This window comes from Ranitomeya variabilis, chromosome 6 (assembly GCF_051348905.1).
Source record: "Ranitomeya variabilis isolate aRanVar5 chromosome 6, aRanVar5.hap1, whole genome shotgun sequence".
NCBI lineage: Eukaryota > Metazoa > Chordata > Amphibia > Anura > Dendrobatidae > Ranitomeya > Ranitomeya variabilis.
This window is the reverse complement of record NC_135237.1, coordinates 583,052,038-583,065,627: the sequence shown is the minus strand read 5'-3', so window position 1 is coordinate 583,065,627 and position 13,590 is coordinate 583,052,038. Positions and strand designations below refer to the sequence as shown.

The window sequence follows — 13,590 nt, the reverse complement described above, 5'->3', positions numbered from 1 at the left end:
AAACCTAGCATTTAAATGCAAATAGAGAACTTTATTCAGTCCATAGGGAGTAGTAAAGCAAAACGTTTCGGTCCAACGTGACCTCCGTCAGTTACGTACTATGCAAGTAGGGGATTCACATAGATATCAGAGTGTGTTCATATGGATGTCTCAGCATCCGTCAGGACTGTATGTAGTGGGTAATCTGAGGACTATAATGGGCAGTCCGAGAACTAGTACAAAGAATGGCCTTGTATAATGGATTGGGTACGCCTGAGTACTCGTCGACGCAGTATCCACCGCTTGTCTCTTGCATAGTGCGTAACTGACGAAGGTCACGTTTGACCGAAACATTTTGCTGTACTACTCCCTATGGACTGAATAAAGTTCTTCTGTATTTGCCTTTAAGTTGAGGGCTAGGTTTTTCTATCTATCGATGTAGATCAGGCCTGCACAGTCTACATAGTTACATAGTTATTAAGGTTGAAGGAAGACTTTAAGTCCATCTAGTTCAGCCTATAGCCTAACCTAACATGTTGATCCAGAGGAAGGCAAAAAACCCCATGTGGCAAAGAGTAACTCCACCATGGGGAAAAAAATTCCTTCCCGACTCCACATACGGCAATCAGACTAGTTCCCTGGATCAACGCCCTATCAAGGAATCTAGTGTATATACCCTGTAAAATTATTGTCCACCAAAGCGTGGACCACCAAAGCGTTTCATGCGGCCTGCAGGAACTAGGAGATGTTGGCTCCCTTCTTTTTATATCCAAATGTATTCACATATTACAGACGCAAATATATTTAATCACTTGAGTGCCGGAACTGGAGCAGAGCAGCTCTCCTCAGCCCCTACTCACGTGTGCAGCAGCGTGATGAGGTCATCACTCTGCCGACCTCGTCACGCTGCCGACCTCGTCACTCTGCCGACCTCGTCACGCTGCCGACCTCGTCACGCTGCCGACCTCGTCACTCTGCCGACCGCGTCACTCTGCCGACCTCGTCACGCTGCCGACCTCGTCACTCTGCCGACCTCGTCACGCTGCCGACCTCGTCACGCTGCCGACCTCGTCACTCTGCCGACCTCGTCACGCTGCCGACCTCGTCACTCTGCCGACCGCGTCACGCTGCCGACCTCGTCACGCTGCCGACCTCGTCACGCTGCCGACCTCGTCACGCTGCCGACCTCGTCACTCTGCCGACCTCGTCACGCTGCCGACCTCGTCACGCTGCCGACCTCGTCACTCTGCTGACATCATCACGCTGCTATTGGCACCAGAGACGAGGCAGTGGAGACTGAGGGCAATGGTAAGTGCACAATGGAGGAGCCCAATTCTTAATAATTTTTAGAAGAGGGGTAAGGGGAGGGTCGGCATTACTGTGAGGATACATTATGGGGCAATGGGGGGAAATTGTGGAAGGGAGCACAGTATAGCAAGGGAGAGTGTGTGGTGGGGATATTATTATTATTATAGCACCATTAATTCCATGGTGCTGTACATGAGAAGGGGTTACATACAGGGTCATAGATATCGTTTACAGTAAACTGCGGACTTACATTCTACAGGGTGGTGGGGAAGAGGCAGGTCGGGGGTTGCAGCAGCTCTGGTGTTGATCCTATTATAGAGGATCAGTGTGTGTGAGGGCATATTTTAGAAAAGGGCAGTGTGTGGGATATTTATAGAGGGCCAGTGTGGGGAGGACATTACGAAGGAGGACAGTATGTGGGGGATATTACGGAAAGGGGAAGTGTGGAGGATCATTATGGAGAGAAGTATTGGGAGGTATTTTAAAGAGGTGCAGTGGGGAAGGATATTTATGAAGAGGGACAGTGTGGGGGATATATTTTGGAGAAGGGTAGTGAGTGGATATTCTGGAAAGGAGCATTGGAGGGACATTATGGAGAAGGGCAGTGTGGGCGAGTATTATAGAAAGGGGCATTGGGGGAACATGTTGGAGAGGAGCAGTGTGTGGGATATTTATAGAGGGCCACTGTGAGGGGATGTTATGTACAGGGGCAGTGTGGGGGGACATGATAGAGGTGCAATGTATGGGATATTTTGGAGAGGGACAGGGTTGGCAAGTATTATAGAAAGTATTGGGGAGACATTGGAGAGAAGCAGAGTGGGGATATTTTGGAGAGGAGCAGTGTGGAGGAATATTATGGAAAAGGTTCAGCATGGGGGGATTTTATAGAGTGGCAGTTTGAGGGGATATTATGGAATGAGAAATATTATGTAGAGAAGCCGTTTGGGGGAGATATTTTGGAGAGGTGCACTGTGGGGAGGACATTATGGAGAGCAGCAGTGAGGGGCAATATTATGGAAAAGGTTCAATGTGGGTGGATATTATAGAGTTGGGGCCAAAGGTTATACACCACCGTGATGTAGCTGATCAGCCTTGCTCACATCAATGCAGTGACAATTAGTCAGAAAGTTTATCGTTAATAAGATATGTTACAAAAGTTTATTATTTCAGCTTTCGATTATTGCTGGGTGGATGTGGATGGCGGGAATGCTTCCGGAAGCTTGGAAAGATCCAGTAATTTGCTGTCTCATGAAGAGCACCCTCCTCCACAGCGCTCAGTCTTACATTGGGGTGTATAGATGTCTTCTGTAGGAAGTACACACTGTCACACAGCAGTTTTGATCTGGTTATGGTGCACAGTCCGTCATTAGTCGATGAACCCAATGTCCGGCGGTAGCAGAAGACGCAAATATGAAGGAGAACCAAGCTGAGGAGTCACTCGGCTGCCTCTTCCTGCTGCGCTCGCTCCTCCTCTTCGTCCAGCCGCTTCAGCTGTTTCTCCACCTCTGGGGGCACACTCACTTCTAACAGGTTTTCTAATCCAGACTCCGGCTCATCACCAATTAGTATCTAACATGGAGGAACAAGGATCATCAGGTCAGTATCTCAGACACCGTGGCTGTAAACCTTACGGCATGTTATGCTGGGGGTCACATTAGACCTTCGGCGCTGCTCACCTGAATGACTTTTTCACAACTCCTTTTCACATCAGCCTCTGTCTCCCAGGAATGCAATGATCTCAGGATTAGGTAGGTTCCTCGACCTTTAAGAATACGGCGCCCGTCTGGGGTAGCACAGAGCTGCAGTAAGCAAACAGAACAGTTCAACACAGCAGTAGAATTGGGTACACAGACCGTGTGTGGGTGACAGTCTGACCATCACCACGTGGACCTTCGTTCTCTTCCGAGTATAAACAAATGACTTGATAAACCACAATTTCAGAAATTTGCAGCCTTGTCATCTGAGGAGGATAATCCCGGCCCCCGGTGGGTATACCAGAATATATTGGGAGCAGTAGATTCGGCCACAGACCTGAGCCACACATTACATTCGGGAACACCACCAGCCCTTCACCAGGGAATGTGATGCTATGGTACCGAGTGGACACCTGCCAGTCAGTCATGTAGGACTTCAGCAGCCTGGAGGCAGAAGATAACCTCCAGGGAAGGTTTAGTGTGGCCAGCATTACACCTCACCAACTGCAGGCATTCGATCAGCATCTTCCTTATATCAGGGTCGGGCTCCCGTTGTTTGTCCTCGGGCAGGTACTGCAGATCTGGTGGCAAGACTGCAGACACAGAAGAGGAAAGAGAGATGAACTGATTATACCGAAATACACATGCTATACATTGATGAACTATGGAGGTGAACACTGCAGCATGGACAGAAGGGCATATGAATGGTTCACCCCATAACTGCTCTATCATTAAAAGAACACTATCTTATCTGCTGCTCCAACCTCTCTCTTACCTTCCACTTCATCTTCTCCGTACTCTTCTCCTCCGGCCAAAGGCAGCAACAGGAATGGCAGCAAATCAATGTCATCTCCCAGCAGCCATGAATGATCTCCTGCAACACATGAGGAAACAGGGTGAGCACCTCCACAAATTCCACCAGCAAAAACCTGGTCTGTCAGCTCAAGGGGACATGAGATAGGTGGAGATGAGCACAACCTCTCACCCCACTGCTGGTGTGTCAGCTACAGGGGGCATGAGGAGATGTGGTGAGCGCCCGTCCTCATCTCCACCTGCTGGGCTGTCAGCAACAGCAGACATGAGGAATGGGGTGAGCGCCTGTCCTCATCTCCACCTGCTGGTCTGTCAGCAACAGCAGACATGAGGAATGGGGTGAGCGCCTGTCCTCATCTCCACCTGCTGGTCTATCAGCTCCGGGAGAGACGAGGAATGGGGCGAGCGCCTGTCCTCATCTCCACCTGCTGGTCTATCAGCTCCAGGAGAGATAAGGAATGGGGTGAGCGCCTGTCCTCATCTCCACCTACCAACTACTGGTCTATCAGCTCCAGGAGAGATAAGGAATGGGGCGAGCGCCTGTCCTCATCTCCACCTGCTGGTCTGTCAGCAACAGCAGACATGAGGAATGGGGTGAGTGCCTGTCCTCATCTGCACATGCTGGTCTATCAGCTCCGGGAGAGATAAGGAATGGGGCGAGCGCCTGTCCTCATCTCCACCTGCTGGTCTGTCAGCAACAGCAGACATGAGGAGATGTGGTGAGCGCCTGTCCTCATCTCCACCTGCTGGTCTATCAGCTCCAGGAGAGATAAGGAATGGGGCGAGCGCCTGTCCTCATCTCCACCTGCTGGTCTGTCAGCTACAGGGGGCATGAGGAGATGTGGTGAGCGCCTGTCCTCATCTCCACCTGCTGGTCTGTCAGCAACAGCAGACATGAGGAATGGGGGGAGCGCCTGTCCTCATCTCCACATGCTGGTCTATCAGCTCCGGGAGAGACGAGGAATGGGGTGAGCACCTGTCCTCATCTCCACCTGCTGGTCTATCAGCTCCAGGAGAGATAAGGAATGGGGCGAGCGCCTGTCCTCATCTCCACCTGCTGGTCTGTCAGCAACAGCAGACATGAGGAATGGGGTGAGCGCCTGTCCTCATCTCCACATGCTGGTCTATCAGCTCCAGGAGAGATAAGGAATGGGGCGAGCGCCTGTCCTCATCTCCACCTACCAACTACTGGTGTATCAGCTCCAGGAGAGATAAGGAATGGGGCGAGCGCCTGTCCTCATCTCCACCTGCTGGTCTATCAGCTCCGGGAGAGACGAGGAATGGGGCGAGCGCCTGTCCTCATCTGCACCTACCAACTGCTGGTCTATCAGCTCCAGGAGAGATAAGGAATGGGGTGAACGCCTGTCCTCATCTCCACCTACCAACTACTGGTCTATCAGCTCCGGGAGAGACGAGGAATGGGGTGAGCACCTGTCCTCATCTGCACCTACCAACTACTGGTCTATCAGCTCCAGGAGAGATAAGGAATGGGGCGAGCGGCTGTCCTCATCTCCACCTGCTGGTCTATCAGCTCCAGGAGAGATAAGGAATGGGGCGAGCGCCTGTCCTCATCTCCACCTACCAACTACTGGTGTATCAGCTCCAGGAGAGATAAGGAATGGGGCGAGCGCCTGTCCTCATCTCCACCTACCAACTACTGGTGTATCAGCTCCAGGAGAGATAAGGAATGGGGCGAGCGCCTGTCCTCATCTCCACCTACCAACTACTGGTGTATCAGCTCCAGGAGAGATAAGGAATGGGGCGAGCGCCTGTCCTCATCTCCACCTGCTGGTCTATCAGCTCCAGGAGAGATAAGGAATGGGGCGAGCGCCTGTCCTCATCTCCACCTGCTGGTCTATCAGCTCCAGGAGAGATAAGGAATGGGGCGAGCGCCTGTCCTCATCTCCACCTACCAACTACTGGTGTATCAGCTCCAGGAGAGATAAGGAATGGGGCGAGCGCCTGTCCTCATCTCCACCTGCTGGTCTATCAGCTCCAGGAGAGATAAGGAATGGGGCGAGCGCCTGTCCTCATCTCCACCTGCTGGTCTGTCAGCAACAGCAGACATGAGGAATGGGGTGAGCGCCTGTCCTCATCTCCACATGCTGGTCTATCAGCTCCGGGAGAGACGAGGAATGGGGTGAGCACCTGTCCTCATCTCCACCTGCTGGTCTATCAGCTCCAGGAGAGATAAGGAATGGGGCGAGCGCCTGTCCTCATCTCCACACGCTGGTCTGTCAGCTCCAGGAGAGATAAGGAATGGGGCGAGCGCCTGTCCTCATCTCCACCTGCTGGTCTGTCAGCAACAGCAGACATGAGGAATGGGGTGAGCGCCTGTCCTCATCTCCACCTGCTGGTCTATCAGCTCCAGGAGAGATAAGGAATGGGGCGAGCGCCTGTCCTCATCTCCACACGCTGGTCTGTCAGCTCCAGGAGAGATAAGGAATGGGGCGAGCGCCTGTCCTCATCTCCACCTGCTGGTCTGTCAGCAACAGCAGACATGAGGAATGGGGTGAGCGCCTGTCCTCATCTCCACCTGCTGGTCTATCAGCAACAGCAGACATGAGGAATGGGGTGAGCGCCTGTCCTCATCTGCACCTACCAACTGCTGGTCTATCAGCTCCAGGAGAGATAAGGAATGGGGCGAGCGCCTGTCCTCATCTCCACCTACCAACTACTGGTGTATCAGCTCCAGGAGAGATAAGGAATGGGGCGAGCGCCTGTCCTCATCTCCACCTGCTGGTCTATCAGCTCCAGGAGAGATAAGGAATGGGGTGAGCGCCTGTCCTCATCTCCACCTGCTGGTCTATCAGCAACAGCAGACATGAGGAATGGGGTGAGCGCCTGTCCTCATCTGCACCTACCAACTGCTGGTCTATCAGCTCCAGGAGAGATAAGGAATGGGGCGAGCGCCTGTCCTCATCTCCACCTGCTGGTCTACCAGCTCCAGGAGAGATAAGGAATGGGGTGAGCGCCTGTCCTCATCTCCACCTGCTGGTCTATCAGCTCCAGGAGAGATAAGGAATGGGGCGAGCGCCTGTCCTCATCTCCACCTGCTGGTCTATCAGCAAATCCAGGAAAAAGATGTGCACACTGTCACTGGGTTGGTGCAGGCATGAACAAAAATAGTCCAAGTATAGGAAAAATCAGCCGCACTCAATTGGTTGAAAGTTCAGCAAACTGTGTAGTTTCTTTATTAACATATACAATAAACATCACCAGGTGCTTTTTTAGGAGGTAAATGGGTGGCGGACTATTCAATTCGGGTAACGTTTCGACCCCAGCGGGTCTTTATCAAAACCTCACTGTAAAACAGATACAAACATATAAGTGAACTGTACATATATACATGTAATCTATTAAAAAGAACCGAAAAAAAGGGAAAACAAGAAAAATAACAACAACAACAACAACATCAGGTCCAAAATTAATAATGGTACTAATTGACAGCTGTAACAACAGTATTTCTGCCCCATACAATTACAAGAACATACTGTGAATACCCTATCATAGGGGTGGGGAGTCCCCCAATTCTTTGCAGGTAGGAGCAAGGCTATTACGGAGAAACAGTCATATAGAGCACATATATAGGTCTAGAGCAGGAAACCAGGTGCAGCGATCAGGTCGCTGATGCAATGTACTGACCTTGTGCCAAAGAGGTAGAGGAGAGGAGAAAGAGCCGAGTTCCCATAGGGCTAAAGGGAAGTAGAGAGAAAAAACAACAGGGAATAAGCAAATAGCCAGTAAAGCAAGTAAGCCACTATAAGCAAGAGGAGAACGACTTAATAATTACCAGCTCTGGTGCAGTTGTGTGGAAGCGCGTCCGCCTGGTGGGTGATGTAGGAGCAAATGTGTAAGGCTGCAAGTATTTATACACAAGACCCATGCGGTGATATCCGGGTCTGCGCAGTGGCTCAGACTGGGAAAGAGGCTAGGAACGCTGTGTATTCAGACCGAGTCTGCGCTGTGGCCGCAGAGTAGACGCCAGCAGCGTGATAGTCCGGCGCCTGCGTAGTGTGTTCAGGGAGATATGTAGAGCGCTCTGGCTAAAGCTACTGCAGGTTGGGGCGGAGTCCAAGCAACCAGCGTGGAGGACTAAGGGAGCGTGTATGTAAAGAGAGAAGTTAGGGAGCGTGTATAAAGAGAAAACAAAAAGAACATGAAAGTAAAAGGCTGGGAACCGAGTGTATGTGTATTGGAGGTATAGATGGAGGTGTCTCAGAGTCAGCAAAAGAAAAAGAAGATGGAAAAAATAAAACGCTGTGAATGAAAAAAATAAAAAATAGTAATAGAAAAAAAGGAGAAGAGAGGAAGGTGTGTATGTTTAAAGTAAGCAGAGTTATGTCTAATATCGGTAAGCAAGTTAAAATGGGGGTATACACTCCCTCTAGACGGGAGGAAAAAATAGGGAATGGTACATAAATAAAAAAATATACAAAAGTAATATCAAAAATAAAAAATAAAAATCTCAAAGAAAAGGAGGAAAAATGAGAAATGAAAAAATGAAAAAATGAGAAAAATATAAGGGACTTACCCAGAGCAGCCGAATAGAGGAAAAGAAAACCAAATACACATTTTTCTTATAATATTTGCTCAAGAGGTCTGATGTGGGAAGGAAGAGTGGAGACAAAAAGAATGACATAGGTTAGAAACAGGGGCGACCTTGACCGAAGAACCTGGAGAACCTGCGGCAGATATAGTTACAACATATCAAAGTTACATATAGAACAATCTACTCAACTAAAAGATCAAATCTAATTCCCTGTTGAGACCTTTGGGGGCCATAGTTTGTAGCGTATAAATCCAAAAGGATTCTCTTTCCTTCAGGAGTTTAACGTGATCACCCCCACGTCTGGGTTTTTTCACCCTTTCTATCACCTGGTAGCGGAGTTGGGAAACGGAGTGGTTGGCCAGAGCAAAGTGGTGTGGAAGTGGGAGCCAAGTTTTTTTCAGTCTAATTGTAGATTTGTGGCTCGAAATTCTGTCACGCACATGCTGCGTGGTCTCCCCTATATACAGGAGGCCACACGGGCATTTAATAAGGTACACCACAAAGTTGGTTTCACAAGTATAAAATCCATTAATCTTAAAACTCTTGCCTGTGTGCGGATGTAGGAATTCACTGGATCTAATTACATTGGCACAACATGCGCAATTCAAGCATGGGAATGTACCCATTCGCTGCGAGCTCAGGAATTGTTGTATAGGTTGTTTAGTGAGACTGCCAATGTCGGCCCTGACCAGGGAGTCTTTGTAGTTCCTAGGTCTGCGTTTGCACATCAGTGCTGGTGTTTGGAAGGATGCTACTTGTGGGTAGGCTTCTGAAAGGAGAGGCCAGTGCTTGTTGATGGTTTTATAGATTAGTGGCATGACGGGGTGGTGTGTGTGTACGAAAGGAACCCGTTCAGGTTTAGAAACGCTGGATCTACTAGGAGGGCGTTCAAGTGCCCTCTGTTTTTCCATTGTAAGAATTTTTTCTGGGTATTTCCTGCTCCTGAATTTTTGGGCCATGTCCTCCAACCGTGAACCAACCAAGTCTGGATCAGAAACAATGTTGGTGACCCGCAGGAATTGGGAGCGTGGGAGACTCTCACGGGTAGACCTAGGATGACAGCTTGTGAAAAGAAGTAAATTATTAGAGTCAGTGGGTTTTACAAAAATATCCGTGTCCAAACCCCCTTTGTCATTTTTGGTCACCAAGGTGTCCAAAAATGGGATTTTCTGGGTGTCACAGCTAGGGGTGAACTGCAGCTCTGGTCTGATGTTGTTGATCTGTGAAACAAAAGAAGAAAAAGTATCTGGTGTTCCATCCCATAGGCAGAACACATCATCGATGTATCGGAGCCAGCATTTAGAGTGTTTCAGGAACAGTGTGTTGTTGTAAATGTGTTCGTTCTCAAATGTGTCCATGTAGATGTTCGCGTATGCTGGTGCCACATTAGAGCCCATGGCGGTCCCGCAGGTTTGAAGGTAGAACTGATCCCCAAACATAAAAAAATTGTCCTTGAGGACTACAGAGAGAAGGTCTAAAATAAACTGCTGGGATTGTGGGCTAAGATCTAGGGTCTGTAGTAGGTTATCCACCGCCTCCAAGCCTAGTTCGTGCTTGATGGATGTGTATAAACTCTTGACATCAAGAGTAGTCAAAAGGCAATGTGATGTGACCGTGGAAAACTGCTTGATTGTCCTGATAAAGTGGCCTGTATCCAGGATAAAAGATTTTGTATTTTTAACCAATGGGGTCAGATACTTTTCTAAAAAAATGGACAGAGGTGCTAGGATGGAGTCTGTTGATGCGACTATGGGGCGGCCCGGGGGATTCGTGAGGGATTTATGAATTTTGGGGAGAACATAAAAGACAGGTAATGTGGGGTGTGGGTTGGATAGAAAGGTAGCTGTTTTTTGGTCAATGCATCCAAGGGCGAGGTATTTACTGAGAATAGTGTTGATCTTGGACCTAGTCACGGGAGTGGGATCATGGGAGATTTTTAGATAAGTAGATGTGTCCGCCAATTGATTGTTGATTTCTCTTAGGTAATCGTTTTTATTCATGATGACTATGGCACCCCCTTTGTCTGCCGGCTTGATTACTATATTATTGTTATGGCGTAGAGATTCTAAGGCTTGTCTTTCCAAGGGTGTAATGTTGTTTTTAGTTGGGAGCAACCCCTTTTGTTGTTTGACGAGAATACTTTGTACATCTCTATGTATTAAATCAATACAAGTTTCTGCTGCATGGTACGTACGTGGCGGATGGAAAGAGCTCTTGTTAAATAAACCTAAGGATGAGATGGATAATTCGGGGATGGGGCTCCCTGAGTTAAAGGGAGGTCTATCCCGGACACGATCATTCTGTAGGCCAAAGTGTGTTTTTAATCTAATATTGCGAAAAAAATGTTGGAGGTCCTGCTCAAGTTTAAAGCTATCCCATGGGGGGGTTGGGCAAAAAGAAAGACCACATTGTAAAACAGAAAGCTCAGAGGGGCTCAGGGTATAAGAGGAAATGTTTATGACGGATTTGGAATCCCTACCTGCGACCTCGTCACCATGCGATCTGTTGGATTTACGGTACGATCTCCTGGTCGGTCTCCTCCTTGTTGTCGTGAGTTGCCCCTCGGAGGAGGTCCCTTGCCTAAAAAATGTCTCTGATTGTAATTGTGGGAAGAACCACTGCTGTCCGAACTGAATGAGCCAGGGCGCCTTGTAGAGAATTGTCCTCGTCCATAATTTGTTGATTCGTTCCATCTGTAAACACGTTCCAGTCTGTAGTCTTCTGAGTCCCTATAGAATTTACTTCTTTTCTTTTCTTGTAATGATCTGCGGTTGTCTTCAATAATTTTGTCAATTTTAGACTTTAAGTTCTGCCAATCCGAGGAAGAGGTAGTTGAGCAAAGTTGTTCTTCAATGGATTTAACTTTGGCTTCTGTTTCTTCAATGGCCGTCTGGAGGGTTTCTATAGTCAGGAGAATTATGTCCAAGGAACACTTGTTTAAGATCTGCTTATACTTCTCACAATAAGCGGGTCTGTCCGAAAAAAGTGTTGGACGCAGATTACATCGCAAACCCCTCGGAATATGGCCCAGTTTGTAGTATTCTGCCAAAGTGATAGAATGAAGATCGTAAGACATTAATCTTCTACGTTCTCTTTCATAGTCCTTGCTTCTAATATCCTGCGTTGGTGTCCGTAAGAAATCACCAGACTTAGTGATTTTGGAGAGGATAGTTGAAGCTGTTACATCGTCGAATGCGAATGTTTGAGTAGACATTGGAAGACAGGTGCAGTCATCAACGAGATCATGCAAATCCAGGAAAAAGATGTGCACACTGTCACTGGGTTGGTGCAGGCATGAACAAAAATAGTCCAAGTATAGGAAAAATCAGCCGCACTCAATTGGTTGAAAGTTCAGCAAACTGTGTAGTTTCTTTATTAACATATACAATAAACATCACCAGGTGCTTTTTTAGGAGGTAAATGGGTGGCGGACTATTCAATTCGGGTAACGTTTCGACCCCAGCGGGTCTTTATCAAAACCTCACTGTAAAACAGATACAAACATATAAGTGAACTGTACATATATACATGTAATCTATTAAAAAGAACCGAAAAAAAAGGGAAAACAAGAAAAATAACAACAACAACAACAACATCAGGTCCAAAATTAATAATGGTACTAATTGACAGCTGTAACAACAGTATTTCTGCCCCATACAATTACAAGAACATACTGTGAATACCCTATCATAGGGGTGGGGAGTCCCCCAATTCTTTGCAGGTAGGAGCAAGGCTATTACGGAGAAACAGTCATATAGAGCACATATATAGGTCTAGAGCAGGAAACCAGGTGCAGCGATCAGGTCGCTGATGCAATGTACTGACCTTGTGCCAAAGAGGTAGAGGAGAGGAGAAAGAGCCGAGTTCCCATAGGGCTAAAGGGAAGTAGAGAGAAAAAACAACAGGGAATAAGCAAATAGCCAGTAAAGCAAGTAAGCCACTATAAGCAAGAGGAGAACGACTTAATAATTACCAGCTCTGGTGCAGTTGTGTGGAAGCGCGTCCGCCTGGTGGGTGATGTAGGAGCAAATGTGTAAGGCTGCAAGTATTTATACACAAGACCCATGCGGTGATATCCGGGTCTGCGCAGTGGCTCAGACTGGGAAAGAGGCTAGGAACGCTGTGTATTCAGACCGAGTCTGCGCTGTGGCCGCAGAGTAGACGCCAGCAGCGTGATAGTCCGGCGCCTGCGTAGTGTGTTCAGGGAGATATGTAGAGCGCTCTGGCTAAAGCTACTGCAGGTTGGGGCGGAGTCCAAGCAACCAGCGTGGAGGACTAAGGGAGCGTGTATGTAAAGAGAGAAGTTAGGGAGCGTGTATAAAGAGAAAACAAAAAGAACATGAAAGTAAAAGGCTGGGAACCGAGTGTATGTGTATTGGAGGTATAGATGGAGGTGTCTCAGAGTCAGCAAAAGAAAAAGAAGATGGAAAAAATAAAACGCTGTGAATGAAAAAAATAAAAAATAGTAATAGAAAAAAAGGAGAAGAGAGGAAGGTGTGTATGTTTAAAGTAAGCAGAGTTATGTCTAATATCGGTAAGCAAGTTAAAATGGGGGTATACACTCCCTCTAGACGGGAGGAAAAAATAGGGAATGGTACATAAATAAAAAAATATACAAAAGTAATATCAAAAATAAAAAATAAAAATCTCAAAGAAAAGGAGGAAAAATGAGAAATGAAAAAATGAAAAAATGAGAAAAATATAAGGGACTTACCCAGAGCAGCCGAATAGAGGAAAAGAAAACCAAATACACATTTTTCTTATAATATTTGCTCAAGAGGTCTGATGTGGGAAGGAAGAGTGGAGACAAAAAGAATGACATAGGTTAGAAACAGGGGCGACCTTGACCGAAGAACCTGGAGAACCTGCGGCAGATATAGTTACAACATATCAAAGTTACATATAGAACAATCTACTCAACTAAAAGATCAAATCTAATTCCCTGTTGAGACCTTTGGGGGCCATAGTTTGTAGCGTATAAATCCAAAAGGATTCTCTTTCCTTCAGGAGTTTAACGTGATCACCCCCACGTCTGGGTTTTTTCACCCTTTCTATCACCTGGTAGCGGAGTTGGGAAACGGAGTGGTTGGCCAGAGCAAAGTGGTGTGGAAGTGGGAGCCAAGTTTTTTTCAGTCTAATTGTAGATTTGTGGCTCGAAATTCTGTCACGCACATGCTGCGTGGTCTCCCCTATATACAGGAGGCCACACGGGCATTTAATAAGGTACACCACAAAGTTGGTTTC

The 13,590-nt window shown here is 47.6% G+C and overlaps 2 protein-coding genes across 2 annotated transcripts in view; both read right to left on the bottom strand.

Moving 5' to 3' along the window:
- Nucleotides 1-2,431: 2,431 nt before the first annotated feature.
- The window catches only part of HGH1 (HGH1 cochaperone), a 53,072-nt gene continuing 41,913 nt past the window's right edge, over nt 2,432-13,590 (bottom strand). The window contains exons 4-7 of the mRNA XM_077271601.1: nt 3,757-3,855; nt 3,483-3,574; nt 2,964-3,086; nt 2,432-2,856 (exon numbers count right to left, since the gene is read on the bottom strand). Coding sequence (XP_077127716.1) covers nt 2,722-2,856; nt 2,964-3,086; nt 3,483-3,574; nt 3,757-3,855 — 449 coding nt within the window. The 3' untranslated portion in view covers nt 2,432-2,721. The remainder of the gene's footprint in view (nt 2,857-2,963; nt 3,087-3,482; nt 3,575-3,756; nt 3,856-13,590) is intronic.
- Nucleotides 6,867-12,950, bottom strand: LOC143783194 (uncharacterized). Its single transcript, XM_077271602.1, has 6 exons — nt 12,320-12,950; nt 12,172-12,221; nt 10,826-11,830; nt 8,329-8,396; nt 7,440-7,489; nt 6,867-7,099 (listed from the first exon to the last, which is right to left on the bottom strand). The coding sequence occupies exons 3-6, from the start codon at nt 11,037-11,039 to the stop codon at nt 7,048-7,050; spliced, it is 384 nt and encodes a 127-aa protein (XP_077127717.1). The 5' UTR covers nt 11,040-11,830; nt 12,172-12,221; nt 12,320-12,950; the 3' UTR covers nt 6,867-7,047.

Coding starts and splice junctions, on each gene's coding strand:
- LOC143783194 (XM_077271602.1), bottom strand. CDS start 11,039: ATGGAACGAATCAACAAATTATGGACGAGGACAATTCTCTACAAGGCG. Junction 8,397..10,825: donor GCATGGTGACGAGGTCGCAG/GTAGGGATTCCA, acceptor TTCCCACATCAG/ACCTCTTGAGCAAATATTAT. Junction 7,490..8,328: donor CCTCTATTCGGCTGCTCTGG/GTAAGTCCCTTA, acceptor ACTTCCCTTTAG/CCCTATGGGAACTCGGCTCT.